The following is a 23,230-nucleotide window of genomic DNA, read 5'->3' as shown; positions in this document are numbered from 1 at the left end:
AAAGGCATACGTAGTACAAAGGGTTCCTCTAACAAAAATACTCTATTGGCAATGCTCGCAAACAAAAGTATATGTAACACAAACTGTTCCTCTGACACACCTGAAATGCGTTTGGAATGCAGTTAGCACCAGGTGCGTCTGACATGCGGTCGGTACACGTTGTGTGCGTCCGGAAAACGCCCAACATACGTACCCCATACGAATCTATTCGCAGTACGGAAAATTATGTTGCGCATTTCAGTTGCAATCATACGCATCTCATGCGAAATGAAAACGCTGAAGTTGTACGGTAATTCAAACGCCAGATGGGCTCGACGTACAATTTAATTTATTCCAAAAAAAATCCAAATGTTGGGCGTTCGGCCGCGTATTGACAAAATTTCATGCGGAAATCATGCGCACTTGAAAATATACGCAGGTGTAAACCCACCTTTACTGGGCGTATATTTTCGTTTGCCTGCGTACGTAAAAGTTTCTAAAAACGATTCAGATGCGTTTGAGGTGCGTCTTGTGCGTGCGGCCGCGTATTGAAGAAATTAGTCAAAATGTTGAAAAATGCCAAAACGGAACTCATGCGGCTTAAAAATATACGCAGGTGTGAACCCACCTTTAATCTGAATGTATTTCGTACTTGTATTTTACCTTTTCGTCGTTGTCTTCCTCGTCCTCAGCCTCCGAACTGGAATCTTTCGACGACGACTCGGACTTCTCTTGCTCCTCCTCTTCATTCTCCTCCATCCTCTCCTCTTCTCTTTCATCCATAGCTGAACCTTTAGATATACATACGTACATCACCTATCTACTAACACCTGCCGGACCAAGACCAGGCCTGCTGTCGGCCTGCCTATACCATATATCGCACATTTTCTCCCCAATGTGGTTGGGACCACCTAATTAATTATACGTGACCTTACAGCGCACAAGTGTAGACTGGTCTTGTTGAATTTACAAAAAAACATATGTCTGTCACAGCGTCGGTGCCAACAAAGTCAGAGTAGTAATGAAATGATATCAAATCCATAGAAACTGAGAAATTACAACAAAAGCTTCCGTAGTCACGCTAAAAATTCCATTAATAGTCTGCAGTTCAGATCCTGCTACACCTGCCAGGTGCACCGTTAAGTACCTGTAACTTCCGGGTTTACCTGAACTTTTCCAGAACTATCTTGCAAGAGATTGACTAACTTTTCTCCGTCTCAAGATCTCAGTCAGGTTCTTAAACTCACCAGGAACCAAAGCCTGTTAATTCTGACGTCACAAGACGCCAAGGTGAGGCCCCACGACGGCGTAAAGACAGAACTGTTCCGTTACGTCCGCAGGTAAAAATGGAAGAAAGTAAACAGCTGGCCTCACATGATCCACGCGGTGACCTATGCAGAAGCCAGGTTGAATGACCTCATGACGGTTTGTCCCGATGTTGCCAGGCTGTAGCTGGTGTCGGTCGTGCCTCTTTCTTTAACCTCCTTGGTCGTCCGTATCTTAGATAATTATTAACGTTATGCACTCATTGAATAGACTCTTACATTTGAATTGCATTTGTGTCTATACGAACGTAAGCAAAGTATACTTTTACCATAATATCAATACATCGGTTTAGACTTCTGTCGCATTACCTCAGTTCAGTTCACCAGGTTAATGATCAACTACCTACCTACCTGCTGCAAACAAAAGTTTGTGCAGTGTTCCCTTAAACGCAAGGTGCTCGTCCTTGTTGTTGTCACAATTAGCTATTACTGTACCTCTGTAAAGCTGGATTCTGTAACTTTCTCCGATGAGGACACCTGATGACGCCAAAGGAATTTTACACCGTTTGTTTACATACAATCATGTCTTGTTAACTCATTTTACTTTATCCATAAGCAGATAAATGATCAACTTCTTCAAACGTTTAAGCAATTTTAGGATGCTCGTCTTCGTCGCAATCCAATGCAATGCCAAGTGGGCAGAGTGTTCACCTTGCAGTCGGTAGGTCGTGAGTTCGCTCCCCGGCCGAGTAATACCAAAGATCTTTAAAATGGTGCTTTCTCTGCTTATACATGTATTAGTACTCAGCATTTGGGAAAGGGTATGAGAGTTGAACACTCACCACTGCCAGTGGACTGGTTCCCTGCTGTAGTGATTGCACAAAGCTGTGTGGCCCAAGAGCTATTGACACAGAGATGGGTGCCTCCCTATGCACCATGTAGTGCTGGAAGGAACTTTGAACTATAGCAATAGTATTCTGCAACTGAAGCCTCTCTATGATTTACTCGGCCATTGTTGTTGTCTACCACCTTGCGATGCATTGTAAAATTACAGGCAGGAGTTCATGACAAGGCATTCTTACAGTCTTTTATTTCTTTCTTCCCACTTCTATGCTACACGATATCTTAGGCTTGTTACATGAAGTTACACAGGAGGGCAGAAAACGAGTACAATCAGCCAGCTGAAGCTAGAGAGATTAGAAATCATTGATAAACATGTAGGCCACTATGCCACCCTGTGAAATAATGGGCTGTTCCATATGACGTCAGGACTCTAGTACTGAGACCGGCTATTCCTACCTACCGTCTAGTCATGCCAGGCGCTATTTTTGGCACGAGGAGTCTCAATAGCCCAGATCCTCAAAGACGCAGGGTAAGGTAGATATACGCATTAGTAACCGTGTCAAGAGTTTTTCTACTGTTTTTAAAGTCCTTGAACCAAGCAAGAGTGAAAGTCTGTCTTAAAGTCGCTTTTGCGTCACAAGGAGAGGGAGAAGGAGAGCGAAAGACCAGCTCTGTTTTGAAGAGAAGTTTCCCCGCCCTATGTGATTGGAAAGCCAAGCAGGCAGCAGGTTTTTGTAAGGAACAGGACTCTCAGCTTAACCTCCAGTGGTTATACAGAAGGACAGGATTTCTCTCAGGGAAGAGTTTTCTACGCGAGCCCAGGATATCCAGTCGTCAGCGTTCCGGTTTTAGGAGTTTTCTTCAGAATACTGGAGCCGCCAGAAAACCTTGGCAGGGCAGCAGGGTGGACAAACCGGAGTGTCGGTTTGCAGACGACTCTTTTGTAGCGCTCTGAGAGAAACTCGCGCCTTTTTCAGGAGTGAAGATTTGATTCGCGCCAGAACCGCGCGGAATCTGCGGTTTGGAATTCAGCCAGCTGGCCGGTGAGACGGGACGTGTGAGTGTTGGTCGCGGGGCTGGGTGCGTTCGGACACCGAGGCAGCGGCTGGAGCGGACCCGATGGGATGAAGAGGATAACGGGGTCTGTGTGCGGGTGGACCGGGGCCTGGCTGGCCGTGTTGGCGGCGCTTTGGGCGGTGTGCCGGGGACAGGAAGGTAAGGCCGTACCGTGAGTGTGAGAGTGTTACAACCGGTGTTCGCAAGACAGTGAATGTTTATATGCTGAAACATAGTTTAGGTGAAGGATTTGTGTGTGTGTGTGTGCTGTACTTACTGATACACTGTTGACGCTGCAGTAGCGATTTTGTGAGGGGATTATTATCGATTTGACATGTTAGATTTAGGCAAACGATGCATATGCCTCCATCTTGTATGGCCGAACCAGAAACTAGGTTCTGTCTTCCCCGAACACAGCTCTATCCATTCACACATGCAGGTGTGGTATTTGCACCTGCTCCAGTCAGGTAATAATATACGATAACACAGGTGAACATGCTTCATGCTGAAGTTAACGTTTCTGAATACCAATATGGATGTACCTTATTGTGTCATTTTGTGGTTCTTTCTTTCACACTCCATAACGAAATACATGTATGTCAATCTTAGCAGTTTGAAAATGCTTATGCCTTTCTTCTTTAACACATCGTCGTCAATGAGTTTCTAAACAAACAGGTTATAAACACACCTACAGTCCGTCCGATACCCAACACTGTAGTGTACCCTGGATGTAAACACCAGTCCACACGTCTCGGCTCGAGTTTGTTTTCCGCTCCCGTCTGGAGTTGGCCTTGAATTCGAAGGTGCCGGTAACGCCGGGTCCCTCTTCCTCTGTCCTGTACCCTGGTGTAGAGCGTGACAATCCGACAGCGATACTTAACAGTAAAACGGTTTAAAGAACAATATGTACTGAAATATATAGTCTATGCTAATGTAACTTTGATAATTACATTTGCTAGAATGTTGTTTTCCGTTGCGTCTGTGTGTGTGTAAGTATGTATGTGTGTAGTCGACCAGCATAAGCTCAGAAGACCTGGATGGATTGTCTCAATATTTGTGGGTTGGTCTTGATGAGACCTTGAAATTTTTAGATTTAGGGCTATCTAGCGGCTTACTATGGTACTGCAGTTAAACTTCCGGGTTTGATGTAGGGTAGCATAGTTTAGTAAATATATATTCCAGCTCAGTTTGCTCCATGTTCAGACCTCTCTACAGACTTCAAGATACTCTCCAAGCAGAGTTACGGCTCCTGCTGTTTTTGAACGTTTTTTTAGGCATTTTTTGTCAGACTTTCGAATTCTATTTTTTGTCGTTTTCTTCGTGACCTTTCTCTCTTTCTCTCTCGTTCCAAAAAACAAGCGGAGCCTAACCTCTGCTTGGAGAACATGGACTCAGAGCTGACACAAGCGCCAACTTTGCTGTACGTGCTTGGCGGAACGGTACCGTTCGCCTTTACGCACAGCAAGTCTCTACTTTGTTTCGTCAGATATTCTCCACCCTATCAAAAGCTAGTCGTGTTTACACAAACCCCGCCCATGGTCCTCTCTGTCCCGGCCCCTGACAGATATTTGGCCGCCAGCCAGGTGTAACCTTACCTTTGACCTCAGTGGTTCCACCCTCCTCACGCTCCTGTGCACAACACGTGGTCTGGTTGGAAGCACAGTTCCGGCTGTACAGTCGATACGAATCTTACCGTAGGAGAGTTGTACACATCCAAAATGCTTCTTCTCGTCTACCAATGTTATTTATACCGTATACCGTGTTTTACCGTAGTTTTAGCGTGATGCTATCAATTTATCAGCTTTTTGTCCTTATCAGAACTTGAAACTTGCTAATTGTGTGCAAAATGGTCTTTCGTACCGCATAACATTGACATTATCCTCTACCTATCATCATGTCTACCTACTAAACAAAGTTGCAAAATACGTCGTTGGCCCCGAGAGTGTGTAAACATAATCTGTGTGCCGAGTCTGTTCTCTGGACGCAGCTCGTTATGTACAATCGCTTTGTTATGTGTACAACAGTAATACTGGGAAGGTTGTTCTTGTACAAGCAGGGACCCTTACCTGTACAAGCGTATAGCTTTATTCGGTGTAATATTAAAAGTTAGATAAAAGACATTTTCGTAGCCTAGACCAGCCCCAGCCCTGGATAAATAGCCTCACATGAGTTATGAATAAAGCGGTAGCTCATAGTCTTTCGTTGTACCGTACCACGTGTCCTGTGTCAGAAGTACATATTCGATACTATGTATGTAAGTATCCTGCCATACATATAATAAGCTATCCATAGTTTTAAGTTGTGTATTATATATGATTTAATTCACCAAGAGGTTGATTTGACAACAGAAACCCCAAACCCCACGTCCTGCGAACAATGTTACTTACCTGACATTGTACAAACATATGTACGTGTGTGTGTGATGACATCATGCTATTGACCTGCCCGGCAAAACGGTGAAACCTTCCTTGCCAAGAGTGTAAACATCGATTCAGATCTTTTCGCCACGCCTACTTTCGAGCGAGCGGAGTTGTGTACAAGACTTCGCTTAGAGGCTCGGAATAATGTACAACAGCCATGCTGGGAGGACTGGGTTTGTACTAATGTACAAAGTTAAATGTCAAAAAAACTATGTGTCGAATTCCCAGGCTTTCTAGTGACTTGTGTGTATCTTACCAATTTTCTTGGGAATGGTGGCCAAGTTATATTGGATAAATATAAGATGTCTCAGTCCTGACTTTTGTAATGTACAATTCGACTTGTTTGTATTAGGTCACATTCCTTACCATGTACCAAGAGTGTAAACGCTAACTTGCCGTAAGTATACGCCTACCTTTGGCACCTGCTGATCTGTGTGCAATAGCTGCGTTTGAGGCTGTGAATAATGTACAACAGTTATGCTGGGAGGACTGGGTTTGTACTGAAGGGACTTCCCCTTTCTATAGACTGTTCCACCTTCGTCAGGAATGGTGGTTGAAGTTTTATTTGATATTAAATAAGATGGCTCAGTCCTGTCACTCACATAGCGATTTTTATCAAGTGCAAGTTTAAGACTATTTACGAAATTTCCACTCACAAATGTAGCAGAAAACTACTTGCGAAAGGCTAGAACCACCATTGTATAATCCAATGTACCCCTACGTAATGGACTCGCCCACCGATGACGATGTCCAATGACACAAGTGGTACAAATACTCAATCACTCGCACGTTTGGCGCAGAAGTAGCAATACGACTATTATCGATACGGAAAAGTAGTATTGGGTAATAAGCTACGACTGGAGACAATATGAGCTTCTGGCCATGGAGAATAGTTCGCCTTGGAAAACGAGTCTGGGACATGTACAAATATTGCAATAGTATGGACACCAAGCCTAAGACAGGTAAGTTTGTTTTCAATGTGTATGTCTACGTAGAGACCAGTTATGAGTCGTTAAAATTTAGTCTAATGCTGTATGGATCATCTCTTCTTGTCGTTAAGTCAAATGACTTATGTTCCTGCACCTAATTATTGCCGCCTTGAATATATCTGACACATGATTTAGTTTTCAGAACTTGCTTGATATTGTTAGAAGTGTAGTAGCATGTTAAGTAAACGTTTCATATTTGCATGTTATAAATACAACGCTCATATTTTAAAATATAGTACGGTGTGTGTATGACCATGACTTTTAGAAGCATGTAGAGCCGAGCTCATGGTTTAGTGTTACCGCCAATGGCCCAATGTTGTTGGCGAGTTCATTCTAAGCCATGTGTTCACTGTGCATTCTTGATAGAAATAGGTAATGGTCGAAACATCTAATCTAACAAAATACATAAAACCACTGTGTATGTGTACGTAAACCTTCTATGAAAATGACCAACGATGAATGATAAACAGGAACACAGAACACAGAAAAGCTAAATACAAGTTGTGTACGAACTACAGCCTCCATGGCTGACTGTTGTACGAGTTGTACCACGTTGCTTGTGAGCCGTGCTTGTAGGCTGAAACCTTTACGCGCCGTATGTAAATAAAGACCTTTGTGCTCAACAATAGCCGGCAGGTAAATTTACCACTAAGCTGAGTCAGTGGGGAACGTAACATGCTAGGTAGGTTAGAGTGTTAAAACATGAAATATGCCCTCTCTCTTCTTTGTTTTCTGATTTTCAAGTCGAATGTTTAGCCAACAATTACATGCTACTTAATTCTATTTTAGAGGACGAGTCGTCTCCCCCGCCCAGAGAAGTGGACGAGGCCAAGCACAGCAATGTTGGACGTACAGTCTATTGGGGTTGTGTCAACAGGACCTACCATATTACAGGAGACAGAGGTAGGCATTTTGCTGTTACACTATCTATCAGAAGCTATATGTAAAACTGTTAGATTTCATCAGTTGAACTTTAATAGCACAACACGGCTGATTCGAGGCAAGTTCATGAAGTGTAAGTCAAGTTTAAAGTCACAGTACTCTTGAGGTACTCATGCTATTAATTGTACTGGCCACTTATTTCTGGTCTTTTTTCTTAACCCCTCCAGAGTCTGTACCAGAAAGTGCACATGATGACCAGTCTGGTGCCAGTAACACAGGTCTGAAGATCTACGTGGGCTGCGTCATAGAGAACTATCACGTCACTACAGACCGGACAACTTAGGCACGCAACAGGGCGAGAGGGGGAGGGGGGCGGGATCGACAACGATCAACAACGAATGTTGCTGCTATGTGAAACTGGATAGTATGTTGAATTACCCGAAAAAATGCAATATGTAAGCGCTATTGCGTCTATCTGGCTTTCTCAATGTGAATTATGTGATCATAGCTTTCTTACATGGCATTGTACATGTATGTATGTAGGTATGCTTACTTGTCATGGTTGTAGTATTGTTCTTATTGGCTGACAACATTCCAGATTTTCAGATTTTTGAATAATGATTTTATTTAGATACATAGAAACGTACCATTAGTTCAAGAGGAGAGTGCAAAATAACAATGCATTGCTGACATGTGTACACAATTTGGACGTGCACTCTCTGTTCTGCTTTGTAATGAGCATCTATAGATTTAATCTTGTGAAGAAGTAACAAGCCTATAAACTTTGTAAATTGTAAACGGGTTTGAAGACAAATGATCTGAATAATTCATTATCTGAATTACATATATCACGAAGTTAAGATTACCGAGTGCACACAAAGACAGTGTATTGCCATCTAGTTTATTGTGGATCAAAGTATATTTCAATACATGAATAGCAAAATATTACTTCTACAATTGAACATCAGTTCTACAGAAGCTACTTTTCATACGGTATCTTCAAAGTTTTGATATTGATTACTCTAGTTATACATCAAAACATTAAAAACCATGAGAATTACTTTATTTCTACATTGCCTTTGCTAGAAGCCTCTAAGTTAAACGTTACTTTACAATACCCTACCTTGCATTGCACACATGCATGTAACACTGTCTAATGTTACTTACCTAATTTTCTATGCTGGAATCTGCAGATCCAGAAACCCAAGCATTGCATAGTATTCCCAAACTGAGATTCGAGCCCTATAAATAGTGTTCTTTTAGCCACAGCAATGTCCTTCATGATGACAAATCCATTGTACTGTTGTACATATCAAAATGGCGGCTGTTTGCAATAGTTCCCTTTCACGGAACGAGTCTTGAATGCAAATGGTCCACAGAGAAATCAAACCTTCTCCAATGCAACCTGTTCCAACAGTAAGGTCGATCAGCATTTCTGCTACCGAGTCACTATAGTAAGCGAGTACAAAATATCAAACTTTGCGTAAGAAATTGCCAAAACGCGACAGAAAATCTTTCACTTTCTACTGACACGTACGTGGCGCCCTCACCTTGACATGGTATCCTAGCAACCTGTGACGTCAATGGCAGGTGCCTGAGGTCACACAGGTAGTAAACAAAGAGGTCATCTGTTGGTGCGCTACACGTGAATGCTCTGATTTCTAACAGACAAGTGCAATTACCATGAATACCGTAATGAATGAATGAATGAAATAATCCATTGCATAGTTTTGCCTCACTGGGCTAAGTGCAGGCCACAACAAAACATGTTCAACAGATACACTCAACAGTCTAAAGATAAAAAAATATTATCAGATAAATTCAGCTTCTCGCTTTTTAGTTATAGTAGAGGAAAAATAAGAGATATGCTTACGATTAAATTTTTATTGCTCTATCTAATTACAGAACTAGCCTCCCTTGATGTGTCATTATGTACTATGTACAATGTAACTAGTGACAGAAATTATGGCCACTAAGATTAGAACCTCTAAAGATATAAAGGGAATCTTAGTTCCACATAATGAGGGTAGTGAGGAAATTAAAATAAGCCAGGTAGCTGATGACACAACATTAATCTTAGGAGATGAAAATTCTATAATAAGTGCAGTAGAAGTTATAACAGAATTTAGTAAGGTAGCAGGAACTAAACTTAATAAATCTAAAACCCAGGCTATGTGGATAGGTGTGTGGGAGAAAAAAGATAAAAGAATCTTAGAGTTAGATTGGACAAAAGAACCCATTAAAGCACTTGGTGTTTACTTTGGCCATAACCCAAGTGTATGTGAACTCCTAAATTGGGAAAAGAAAATAGAGACGCTAAAGAATACACTTAACTTGTGGAAAAGTAGAAAACTAACCTAAAGTAGTAGTCATTAAACAACTTGCATTAGCCCAACTAATTTACAACTTCATGAATATAGATACCCCAGAATGGGCAATAAGACAGATAGAGAGGACATTATGGAACTATCTTTGGAATAATAAACAGGATAAAATCTCTAGAAGCTGTATAACTGGAGACTACTGTGAAGGTGGAATAAAAATGGTTAATGTTAGATGTCAGATTCAGGGTCTATTGGCTTCATGGGTCAGGAGACTTTGTAGTGGACCTATGGCCCAGTGGAAATTGATTCCCAGCTTTTACCTTAAATATTATGGTGATGATAATTTGATTTTTAGAATGAATTTCCTATCTAAAGATCATTGTCCAGAAATCCCAACTTTACCCAACTTCTATAAAGCTGTTGTCCTTGCTTGGCATAAAGCAGGAGGGGGGTTAACTAAACAACCTCAGACATTAGAGGAAATACTGAATGAAGTAATTTGGGGTAATCATAATATCACTTTAAAGAGAAAAACTTTATTTTATGAAAATTGGATAAATGGAGGCCTGATTCAGATTAAAGATATCTTTCCTGGTGGTAGTTTTATATTAGCAAGGACACTATTGGAAAAATTAAGCGATACCAAAAACTTTTTGGCTGAGCACAATAACCTTCTTAATGCGATACCAAAAGAATGGAAAACAAAATTAGCTCAGTACTCTAACCAACTAAATAAACTAGAATCTCAACCAACACAAATTGGATTGTTTCAAGATAAATTTATACCAGTAGAGAAGTCTATATCTAAAACTGTATACAACCATTTAAATAAGCAGATATTTACAGAAAGAAAGAGTATTGATAACTTAGGGGAATTGCTACATGTTATTGTATTGAATAAACAGCTAATATGGAAAGGGCTAACTGTAGACATGAAAGAGAACAAGCTTAGAGAATTCAACTTTAAACTGTTACATCAAATACTGCCTTTAAATATAAATCAAATAAATGGAAAATAAAAGATCAGACAGGTAAAGTATACAGTCCAACTTGTGGGATATGTAATGTAGAGGAAAACTATGTACACATGTTTGTGGAATGTAAACGACTGAAACATTTCTGGCAGAAGATAGAAGACCTTTTATTTCACAAGGGGGTTAGAGTTAAGATTACCAAATCAACTATTTTTCTAGGTTATGAATACAGGTCAAAGGTGAGCCTTTTTGTAAACAAAGTTGTGACTTTAGCAAAATTTTCTATTTTCAAATCATGGATACAATATAAAGATAACGAGGTGAAATTACTGAAAGATGACCTTTTTAATATGTTTCTCAGGGATGTTTGGAATGACACACATATTTGGCATTGTATAGATTCAAGGTAAGAATATTCTTGACTGTTGATGATGCTTTGTGAGTTTTGTTGCTCTCCACTTGTCATTGTCCATTATGTGATGCTTTAAACTAGTAAATACAAAATTTTTCTGTTTATGGAATTTGATGTTATTTTGATGTTTATGTTGTACAGTACCACTGATCACTGTTTAGCTAAGGTTGCTTTAGCCTGTTTGCTGTTGTTTTTGTTTGTTTCTTCTCATTTCTGGATGAGTGATGGCTGCAGTCTTCTTGTTTGCTCTCTTGTTTTATAAGGGTGATCATGTCTTATTGTGTAACCTTTAGCTTTTGTAATTTCTAAGGTTTGTGTGTTGCAAATTGTATGCTTGATATAAGAATGTCTTTACTTATTTATTTATCTATTTGTGTCTGTAATACTGATGTGATGTTCATGTATGTGCAAGAGCTTTTTGATGTTTTTATGTGGTGTTTAATGTTCTTATGTTTTAGGTTTTTATGTTTAAGCCCAATATTGTTTATGTAAACATTGCACGTTCGGATGTTTTTGTGAGATTGATAATGCTAAGATTGTGGTATCTCTATGTATATTTGATGTGTTTTTATTTGTGATTTCTTGTCTGGTATTTTAAAATCTTTTGATTTTGTTGCAATTATGGGAATGTTTGTCTGAGTAAGATTTATGTAAATTTCTGATATGTGTAAAATTGAAACCCGGAAAACCCTGCACAGAAATCCACGGATGATCATGTATGTGAATGAGCTTTTTGATGTTTGTATGTTGTATTTAATGCTTTTATGTTTAGGTTGGTATGTGTAAGTTTAATGTTGTATATGTAAACATTGTCATTGCAAGTTCTGATGTTTTTGTGAGTTTGTTAGTGCTTAGATTGTGGTATCTTTATGTATATGTGATGTGTTTATACTTGTGATTTCTTGTCTTGTATTTTTATATTTGTCTTTTTGTTGCAAATGGGAATGTTTGAGTAATATTTCTGTAAATTTGCGATATGTGTAAAATTGAAACCAGGGAAGGAAAACCCTGCACAGAAACCCAGGGATGACACCCCTGCACAGAAGTCCTGGGGAAGAAACCCCAGCACAAAAAATCCAGGGGGGATAAAACACCCCTGTAAAAAAGTCCTAGGGAGCAAACCCTAGCCAAAAAAAGCCAGTGGGAATGGCCCCTGCAACAATATGTAAATGTGTTATAGTATATAGTACTGCATATGTCTAGATGATGGAGTAAATAGTAAGACACTAGTGTGTAAAATATGGTAAGGGAATGCTCGTGTAAATAGTCTATAATGATTGTGTTTAGTTTTAAGTGATTATCTTTGAATGTTTTGTAATTCATAACTTGTGAATAAAATGTGAGAAAAAAAATATGTACAATGTCATGTATTTCTGGGAAATTTAAAGAGTTGACAGAACAAGTCTACTTGCCCTTCGCTAAGCTATCTGCCTGTATCTATCGATGATAGGGCATTGGAAATACCAACGGACTGAAAGGAAACTGTTCGTTAGTAGGTGCCTGACGATCCGTCGGAGTCGCTTGCCGTGGTACCGGAGTCCCTAACCTCGGTGCCGTTGGGATCTGTGGTGCTGTATATGGAAGTCCGCCTGTTGTAAGAGTTGTTGTTCCTGTCAAAGCAATATGGGGTGAGCTTTCGTTGGTGTGTTGGTTTATTTGATTCACAAGAACTGACTTAAAAATCACAATTGACGAACGCTAGTTCGCTTTGAGAAACCCTGGCATTGAAAAAAGACTTAACAATTTTTTTTCCATTTTTGATCAGTGTAAAGTGTTATTTTGTACTTTGATCTAGTTTGATATTTGCTAGATCAAACAAAAGGGTGTTCATCAAAGAGCCATAGAGCTACTGACACAGATAAGTACGGGCTAAACCAACATGTACCAACCTCGCGTTAAAGATGTTGGCGCTGCAATAGGTAGCGTCGGTGTTGTTGTTGTCCTGTCTGGAAGTCCAACGGGAATGACCATGCCTGGATGCACGTGGCGAATGCCAGGTGGGGTTGGAGGGGCTGGTAGTGGCAGACGTTCAAGACTCCCTATGTTTAGGTGCGTAGGAGTTGATGCTGTCATGTTTGGAAGACCTCGAGGCAACAGCTGAGTTGTCTGGGCTGCTTCTACAGTTTGCAGCACCCCGTGTACAGGGGACTCTGTGTTGAGTGGCACAGGGGTAGACGTTGTTCTGAGTAGAAGGCCTCCTGTTGAAACAAACATATTTTACTAGCTGAACATCTCAATGTAATGCTGTATGCAGGGGAGCGACCTTGCCACGGAATGGTCACTTCACACAGCTATGATTTTAGTTCTTCACTACTTATCTGAGACTGAGACTAATTAACTATGTGCTTAAATACTGACTTCAGAGCCGCCAAAACCTAACAGATTTGCAAATGAAGTACCCACCTTGAGCTGATGGTTTTGGAAGGGAAGTGCTAGGGTTTCGTTGTGCAGAATTCTGCGTAGTTCTGTGTGGCCCTGTGGTGACTGTTGTTTCTACTGAAATGGAAAATTGGCATTAACAATCCGTAACTCTGTCTGTGCTGGGTACCAAAATATAACAGTTACTGCATCTCGTCGACCTGCGTAATTGTATGCCAATATCGTGTTAACCTATTCCTATGTAAAACCGGATCGGACAATAATTAACTCTGTGCTATCCCGGATCGTTCAGTGTAATTGGATCGTTCAGTGTAATATAACCAGCTGCTGCTGCACTGCGTGCCTGCGAAGCTGGTGTGTTACGCCGAACGGCGGTTATACCGGCTATATAGATACAGATACAGAACCGTCAGCCGGGAATCTCATTACTTCTTAATTACTACTTATTCACTACTGAATCCTACGTACATATCATCTAATGGCTTCTACAGTTCAAAACCATTGACTACTGTGATGGCGATCGGTGTAGGAATTGTAGTTAGGAATTTTTAAACTTATAAATTGTAGATATTTGGACTCATAATTCGAGTGAATGTAAACCCTGCCTAAGCCTGAGCTGTTTTTGCCGCCCTCATCTTTTTGAAAAGGATCGTTTTCTTGCAAACAAAGTACCAACCATGTGTGGCAGACGTTGATGGCGAAGTGACAGTAGGTACGGAATGCTGTCGTTGGTTATTCCGTGCTCCTTTACTTTTTGCCTTCTTCTTTTTAGTTGAATTGGTGCTGTTCCTGGATGTCCTGGATACAGATTGACTATCGTTTGTGGTCGCCCTGTCGGTGTTTTTCTTGCGTTTGCTTCTGTTCAAGCCTGTAGAGCAGTGACCACCAATCATGTCTTCCCTATCCTTATAATGCATTTAATGGCAAATAGAAGCTGTCAAAAGTCACCTACCTGACGTTTCGTTCTCAAAAAACTAACATTGAGAGGGTAGCCCGGCTTCTAAAATGTCCATTCTCAACTTTTCGGAACTTTCTGACCGGTGATTTGCATCCAAACGCAACTCGGTGACCTTTGACCCCATCTGGCACTACAATGACAGCTACATAACAAACTTCTTTCTAGTGTTCCAGGCACCCAAAACAGGCTTAAAAGTCTGTTTTTTTCGACATAATAAAAAACCTACAACCCTTACCTGTAGAATACAGCTCCAAGATGCCAACATTTCCAAAGAAAAACACATCTTCTGATACTTTTAAAAATCAATCCTGTGGGGACTCACCGGGGACCTTCTGCGCAGCCGTCAATTAGGGGTCATTGCCCTTGTAGGGGCCCGAACTTGAGAATTGACAAGTTTCAATCATTTCGCATGATGCGAGTAAGAGTTTTCAAACATTATCCCAAGTTTCAAAGCTTTCTGACCAAGAATGCTCCCAGGGGAATGGATCTCATGGCAGGTGTCAGAGGACTTTCCTCAAGGCTTTGGCAGTGGTTTGAGGCATTTGATAGGCTCCATAGCATTAACCGTTAATGACACAAACTGAAGAAAAAGTTAAAAGCTGATCTTTCTAGCATAAGGAAAGTATTCTCCCACCATTTACACACCTAAAGTTGTATTGAAAAGCTGCCAGGTTAGACTTTGAAGCATTTTATGAGAGTGCATATTACATTATCAATAAAAGGTACAGAAAGTAAGAAATCAGGCCCAAAACCACTAATATGGCAGAATTTCTCAAGAAATTTCAGTCAGTTGAGTCAGGTAAAGCCTTTCTTTTGCCCATATAACCAATTTTTGGGAACATATTGGCCCCCAATGATATATAAGCCCCAAAGGACACACCTACCCCCCCCCCCCCCCTCATTCTATGCACTCTCATCATCTGCTCCAAAGTGTGGTCTAACAGCATTTAGATACAAATTTTGGTGTCTAAACTGATGGAGAGTAGTCCCCTTATGACAGGGTGAGCAGATTTTACCATTTTCCCCTGTTTGTGCCACTTTTTGCTAAACAATATGAAGTCTAACCAAAGCCACAAACCTTACCACATCCCTCCTGACACCTGTGCTCCCTGGGGACCAATCCTTGGAGTAGGGTCTCCGTGAAGTCTTTAAAACTTGTGACAATGCTTGACAACCCTTCCCGCATCACTTGAAGTGTCTTGACACCTGCTAATTTTGAACTTGACTACCCTGCCGAACATGGCAGAGCAGTGACCACCAATCATGTCTTCCCTATCCTTATAATGCATTTAATGGCAAATAGAAGCTGTCAAAAGTCACCTACCTGACGTTTCGTTCTCAAAAAACTAACATTGAGAGGGTAGCCCGGCTTCTAAAATGTCCATTCTCAACTTTTCGGAACTTTCTGACCGGTGATTTGCATCCAAACGCAACTCGGTGACCTTTGACCCCATCTGGCACTACAATGACAGCTACATAACAAACTTCTTTCTAGTGTTCCAGGCACCCAAAACAGGCTTAAAAGTCTGTTTTTTTCGACATAATAAAAAACCTACAACCCTTACCTGTAGAATACAGCTCCAAGATGCCAACATTTCCAAAGAAAAACACATCTTCTGATACTTTTAAAAATCAATCCTGTGGGGACTCACCGGGGACCTTCTGCGCAGCCGTCAATTAGGGGTCATTGCCCTGTAAAATCATCAATTTGGGAATTATGATACTTGTATTCAGCTGCTAAATGAATGGTGGAGATGAAAAACTGGAAAAAAGTATTGACAAATGATTTACGAACAACAAAAGAAATCCACGTGAAAGGCATCATTCGTAGATAGATATAGATTTATATCCTAGTGTGTGTGTGCGCGCGTGTGTGTTTGTGTTCATTTTCGTATGTATATCTTCCTTACCGATTCAATTGTGAGAGACATAGCAGCTATGTTTGACCAACTAACAAACGGCCATTACAAAGGGTTACCCCTGGGGTCGGTAGTTCACCTCAAATGTATCTTGTATTTTCTCCACATTGGCTGTTGTACAAAGTTCTCTCCTTACATTGTTCTGCTTTCCGCTTAAGTTCTGCTGCTTTCAGCTGATTTTCAATGAAGCCCCCGACTTCCTCGTCCGTAGCCAGGTCCTTGCCGATCTTGGAACCGAAGGTGCGCATCTCTCCCTTGTAGAGAGAAACACCCAAAGTCTCCACGCCAAGATCCTCGAGCTCCTCTGACTGATATTGACATAGGTATACGTAAGACAACATTCGATTGAAATATGTTACTGAAATGGTTATAATCATTATATACAGAAGTTGAACATAAAATGTGATGTTTTCGACTACCTTATAATCATTGTTGTGGGAGGGCATAGAAATCAACATGTTTATATGGATACATCTATGAGATGTAGTAGTTTCAAATGATTAAAAATACGAAGTATACATTATCATATATATGCATGGTTTTATGGAGGATAACAAATAGATTATCATTTCATCTATAAGGTCTTTGGAAGCTCGTATTAACCCGTCGATTTGAATTAAAACTAGAGTTCCTCGAACACACATCTTCGCCAAATAAACATTCTTTATCGAAGGTCGTTGTTTTTTTAATGATTAATGTATGTAATTATGGCTATAATGGGCCGGATAAGCACCAAATACAGCTTAATACGAGATGTTGATATAGCAAAGCTGGATGTAAGGTCTTTAGTTAGGCTAGGTTAGGCTAGGTCTTTAGTTTTATATAAGATTTCACTCTACAAAATGTACATTGCAGTCTTTTCGTAAAAAAAGAAATAATAAACAAACTTTCAGTGACTGGCCTATATATTAGATAATAGGTCATCTAAGGGTTACCTAAGGGTCATACGTAAGGATTGTTACGGCCCCGCCTTGGTGAATGTTTGTGTCCATCTCATGAAAATAGTAAGTAAAGTTTTGCAATCGCGAGTTAAGTCAGAGGTATTTTACACAGTCTACCTGGCCTGGCTATCACGTCAGGCTACTCAGATCCCCCCATTCATAGCCCCGCAAAGACAAAATAGCTGATTGACAGGCATAGTAATTGCTAATCTCCAAGTATTAGTATATTCATAAGCCTTACTTAGATCCTCCTCTACAGCCTAGCACAAACCGAGACAAGATACGATACCACCCGCGTTCTATGACCGCACTCGTACAACCCGGAAGTATATGATATTGTCGTAATCGGTTGCACGGAAACCCCCATGCAGTGTGAAATCGAGGCCAAAATCAGGCAAAAAGAGCCAGTTTGAAGGCCAACTTTGACTCTTCAAATCTCATCCCGAAATAGTATTTGAATCATTAAGCGTACTGTATGCGATCGAACAACTCATGAGGATTACGTTGGCACCTTTGACAGCCTGATTTGGCCCACCGCGATGTTTTAATCTTTTTTTACGTGACCATGTCTTATGCCTCAAACGGGCGGGCGTGTAACACCCTGCCATGGCATGACGATTAGTTCTGCTCCACCTTTGATTTGTCTGTGCTAAGACCCGGAGACAGAGGGCAGGGGGTTAATTTGGTGTGACTGGCCCTTGTCAGGGAAAGGAGATCAGGCTTCTGCTTCTGTCTGAAGGGCTTGAATGATAAATGAAGATTAATGGTCCACACATTAGTGCTGGACTAGGGTGACAATGGTGCCAGTGTCATGTTGCACTGCACACCACTTTTGTAAGGGATGTGGTTCTCTCCATGATAAGAATCCCAAAGTAATTATATTAAGTAGATCGCAATTTACATAATTAGCATCTCATTATGTTGATAATCACCCTAAGTACCTACCTACCAAAAGCAAAGAATATCCATCAATCCCCTCTGCAGTTATCCTTTTTAAAAGTTACAAACTATAAGACCCACTGCAGTTCCAAACAAGCTGCTAGGGGGCCCAAAATTACACCATTCACTCCTAGTCCCAACAGCTATCCACCACTTGAAAATCATGAACATGGCACTTCTGGAAAATTAAGGCGCAAGCTTTGACGCTCACTTGCAGTACCAAAACAAGTCGCTAGGAGGCCCATTATCGAACTTGACCTTCCTTTCTGTGTCCCCTACCTATCAACAAAATATCATTAGCATCCATGTAGAACATCTCGAGTTATCGTGTTAACAGACAAACGCAATTACATACAAAGCCAGCTACAGCACCATAGGTAAAAGCTAGCTAAACCATTCTCGCACATGACAATCCTTTACACAACCGCTACACACCTGCCAAATATCGTAGAAATCGCCCAGCTGCATTTTGAGTTATGCTTCTCGAAACAAACCTCGAAAAAATACAAAGGTCGCTGCTGTACCGTAGGAAAACGCCAGGTAAACCATTTTCAAACTAGGCATGCCTTTCGACAACCGCTACACACCTACAAAAAATCAAAAAGTTCCATCCACAATTTCTCGACTTATATGCTGTTGACCTACATACAGACCCAAGTAAGCAATCTTATAATCTTCGCTGGCGAAGATAATGAACCGACAATGAAAAATATCCACCTTTAATCAAAAGAAAAAGAAAACAAACCAGTTTTTGGAGCTGTTTCAGCTTTTTGGACACTTCTGTCCAGGTTTGTACTTTTGTCACTCTTCCCCTTCTCTCCTCCGCCGCTTTATTGTAGTGGTCCTTTTCCTCCTCAGTCAGGTTCTTCCAGCTTTCACCGATTTCCTTATTGGCACCGGCAAGGGAAAATCCTTGGATGTCTGCAAAAAGGGACAAGGTGGTTTAGAAATACTCTAGGTTATGCAATGGTGCCCTATGGAATGTTATGATGAACGAAACAATTTACAGTCTATCATAATTTAGAAAATGTTGAATACTGTAGCTGGCTCATGTTAGGCTGGGAAAGAAGGATAGAGCAATGTAATAGAAATTTACAGCCTACGATAAATCAGCATTCATAATGATATGTTGACTTCTACATAGCTCATTTGTCACATGGTACGCTAGGGACGAAAGGTACGTGAAGGTAAGTTAGCAACAGAAGTCACATCATATGAGATTGAGGTTTCAAACCATACAGTACTGTTTCATCTCACCTCTTTTCCTTGGTAGCTGTTGCCTGTAGTACTCATGATATCCCGTGATCCTCCTCTTCTTCACCACCATGTCGTCTGCCGGCGGTCTCCGCTTGCTGCCGCCTTTACTCTTACGGTAGTTCCCGATGAAGTTCTGAAAGGACGTTACACACCAAATTACTACTATTCTGCAGTACTATAGATCTCTGGATCAAGAAAAGGAATCGAATAGCATCCGGAATATACACACATGCATACACACACACACACACACACACACACACACACACACACACACACACACACACACACACACACACACACACACACACACAGATGTATAATGTATAATATGTATGTATGTATGTATGTGCATAGGCCAGGACTGGCCCCTCGCGTAGGGTGATATCGCCCCTTACGAGGTGATATACCCTTATTTGGCAGAGTACAAGACGGTGGTGCGCCACGTCTCCCGTCCGGGTGAATGTTCCAACACGTCACTCACCATATGGCTGATACGAGACAGGTTCGCCAGGCCTCTATCCGGGTGATTTGTAGTGAATCACCAACTCCAGTCAGACAGAATGATTATATAATGTTCGCAACTGATACCTTGACTTGGGCTACAGTTTTTTGGCTCTCTTTTGCAGCTTCTTGTATCAATGGGCAGTTCTTCTTAGCTACGGTCATTCCTCTTTCTTCATAGAACCGGACAAGAACCGGGTCGTACTCCTTCTGTTGTCTGGACGCTCTCTGGAAATATATGCATGTGAACAAATATGTTAATGTGAATGTTGATAGTTCTTCACAGTCACAGTTAAGTGAGCTTTTACAACTAATAGACCGCTACGTTCATTCAAACTTATGGAAAGCTCATTGACTAAGTAAGTCACACAATCATTTCAAGACTTCTATTTTCGAAAAAAAAGGAGAAACTTTCAAGAACCTGACATCTAAATCGGTCCACAACTCACAATATTGGTATCTTCTTCTTCCCCACCTCCATTATGTGAATCCTCGTCACTGGTCTCATCATCTGTATGTGAAGCCATATCCTCCGCCACTTGCTATTATACGAAACAAACACATCATCCATTCTGTATGTTAATCATATGAATATTCTATCAACACGGGCCTATAACAATAATCAGAAACAACTAAATTTATAGCTGAAGGCTGTCACAGCATTTGTGCCATCCGAATTTGATAACATTGTTGTTCTGCTTGAAATAATGCTCTGGTGAATAGTTTGATCACATTGTTGGTAAATCGCTCTTTTTTGCACACAACCAAAATAACTACCTACAGATGATCAGATTTGGTCATATAAAAATGCAATGAAACGTCATGAAATCTTAAGAATTACAAGATAAGTAGTTCATGAATCATTTGCCTGATCATTTTAACCATAAGTGTCACACGCTAACCTACTGCGTGTAAAAGTTTAATCTACTTAGTTAAAGATTATATTTTTATCAAATGGGCTTTTCTTTATACACTTAGATATAATTAGGCCATGGTCTGTAAATTATCGTTTATTTGAATGGACAATCTTACCTCATTCCTAACGCTAGTATTTGTTTCTCCCTGCAGCTCAAGCTGGCCATTTTGAGATGTTTTGTTGTTGGAAGTGTTTTCCTGTTACGAAGAAAGCAAATGTGAAACAGAAGTATTTAGTTTATTTTCAATGTGAGCTGTGCATTCATTTCTACATCATGCGCTAGATTTTAATACATAAAACCTTTATCAAACCAATTGTTAAAACGAAAGGTCTGCACATAAAGCTGATTTCGTTTTATGACGTCCTTTCAGGGATGTACGTTAAATGGTCTTTAGTATGGAAACAAGACAGATGATATTTATAATATTTTAATGGCAGCTGCCAGGTGTATCGTCAGAAAAGCTGACGATTCATGGTGGTCAGTCTATGCTAATAGGTACAGGTGAGTATTTGTTTTAAACACATCAGATAGTATTCAGTATAAAAAAAGTAATGACTTAATTCTGCACGACCACCTGTTAATGTACTTGCCATTCGGTTCGCGCGTGCGCACTATAGACAATGGCGTTTTGGCGTTCTAATTAGTCAGTCCCCTTCTAGCGGACATATCCGTATTGTAGTGAATTAACTTATTTTTTATTCATTCAAATGAGTTAGTCTAAAGAAACTATTTCTTCATCGGTGGAATAGACATGTCCAAAGCTCTATACTGGTTTTAACTAATTCATGCACCAGATCATTTATTTACCTACCGATTCTGCCTGTGCGTTCACATCTGCACGAGCTGTCAGTAAAGCTGATACAGTTTCTTGGTGGCCTTTCAAGGCTGCCAAGGAAATGGGAGTCTTTTCCTGTAAAATAGATATCGACAGTCTCCCTTGCGGTAACAGGATAGAAAGTATACGAGGGGTGATCAATATGTTCTCGGCCTAACCCAGAAATGATAAGCACAACTCAAATTTTGAGGCACAACTTTATAGTATGAAGCCTTTTATCAATATCCTCCAAATTACAAATCATTGGAGTCATTACTTTCCAGGCATTCGTTTTATGCAAATTAGAAGGTAAGTGGCGAGAAAAAGAAGGGTGAAGTGTGATCAGACAATTTGACCCGCACACCTCAGGTTTCAGATCAATTGTCCACTTTTTTTTCGTTATCCCTTACCTAACGTTACTGGGTGTCACCTGCAACGTAATGATCACAATAATTTGAATTTTGGTACACATTTATATAAGATTTTATACAAGTACGTGGGATTATCAATAAGTCCTCGGTTTTGCGGAGAAATAATAAGCACAGCTCAGATTTCGAAGCATAGATGTCAAGTATAACGTCTTATATAAATCTGTACCAAAATTCAAATTATTGTGATCATTACTTTGCAGGCGACACCCAGTAATGTTAGGTAAGGGAGAACGGAAAAAATGGGACAATTGACCTGACCTGAGGTGTGCGATCGAACTTGCGCTGCTGGAAGTCAGACACCCAATTCTTTTTGCTTGAAATAGGAGGAGAATGATTATCAAACATTTTGACAATGTCTTTTGTTAATTTACGGCATGGGGAACTCGACCCACACATGTCTGATCACAATTCACACCACTTTTTTCTCGCCACTTACCTTCTAATTTGCATAAAACGAATGCCTGGAAAGTAATGACTCCAATGATTTGTAATTTGGAGGATATTGATAAAAGGCTTCATACTATAAAGTTGTGCCTCAAAATTTGAGTTGTGCTTATTATTTCTTAGGCCGAGAACTGAGTTAGGCCGAGAACTTATTGATCACCCCTCGTACTTATGCTAATACAATGGCAGGAAGTGCACCACTACAGTAGATAAGTATAAAATACGATATTACAAAGACATGTGCAGAACAACAGAAGTCCGTTTCCTTACCGCCTTGTTCCGTGCGTTTACATCTGCACCAGCTGTCAGTAAAACTGACACAGTTTCATTGTGGCCTTTTTGAGCTGCTTTGTGCAGGGAAGTGTTTTGCTGTAAACACATGAGACAGTATTCAGTATATTGAAAAAGTTTAAACTTTGTTCCAAAACAAAAAGGGACTCACTATAAATTTTCGGTCGAACACTCCGACCTTCTTCAGATGAGATGACTCGCTGCACTAAACCGGAAGTCGTCGGATGACGTCAAGTAGCCGTTCAACGAGGGTTGATGTGCCCTAATGTAAATAGCCTCCTTGACGCCCCTC

General features: G+C 40.6%; 2 protein-coding genes and 1 long non-coding RNA gene across 3 annotated transcripts in view; 1 reads left to right on the top strand and 2 right to left on the bottom strand.

Moving 5' to 3' along the window:
- Window positions 1-21,956, bottom strand: part of LOC118407948 — a 55,664-nt gene extending 33,708 nt beyond the window's left edge. Inside the window, exons 1-6 of the mRNA XM_035808522.1 lie at window positions 21,770-21,956; window positions 21,074-21,154; window positions 20,491-20,583; window positions 20,129-20,269; window positions 19,538-19,670; window positions 19,026-19,201 (exon numbers count right to left, since the gene is read on the bottom strand). Coding sequence (XP_035664415.1) covers window positions 19,026-19,201; window positions 19,538-19,670; window positions 20,129-20,269; window positions 20,491-20,568 — 528 coding nt within the window. The 5' untranslated portion in view covers window positions 20,569-20,583; window positions 21,074-21,154; window positions 21,770-21,956. The remainder of the gene's footprint in view (window positions 1-19,025; window positions 19,202-19,537; window positions 19,671-20,128; window positions 20,270-20,490; window positions 20,584-21,073; window positions 21,155-21,769) is intronic.
- Window positions 1-23,230, top strand: part of LOC118407944 (von Willebrand factor D and EGF domain-containing protein-like) — a 129,403-nt gene that overhangs the window by 38,891 nt on the left and 67,282 nt on the right. The window lies entirely within an intron of this gene.
- On the bottom strand, window positions 13,282-14,363 carry LOC118407949. Its single transcript, XR_004830222.1, has 3 exons — window positions 14,200-14,363; window positions 13,548-13,640; window positions 13,282-13,342 (listed from the first exon to the last, which is right to left on the bottom strand). It is a non-coding gene; the product is annotated as an uncharacterized LOC118407949 (long non-coding RNA).

Source organism: Branchiostoma floridae, unplaced genomic scaffold (assembly GCF_000003815.2).
Source record: "Branchiostoma floridae strain S238N-H82 unplaced genomic scaffold, Bfl_VNyyK Sc7u5tJ_1501, whole genome shotgun sequence".
NCBI lineage: Eukaryota > Metazoa > Chordata > Leptocardii > Amphioxiformes > Branchiostomatidae > Branchiostoma > Branchiostoma floridae.
This window is presented reverse-complemented; position numbering and strand designations above follow the sequence as displayed.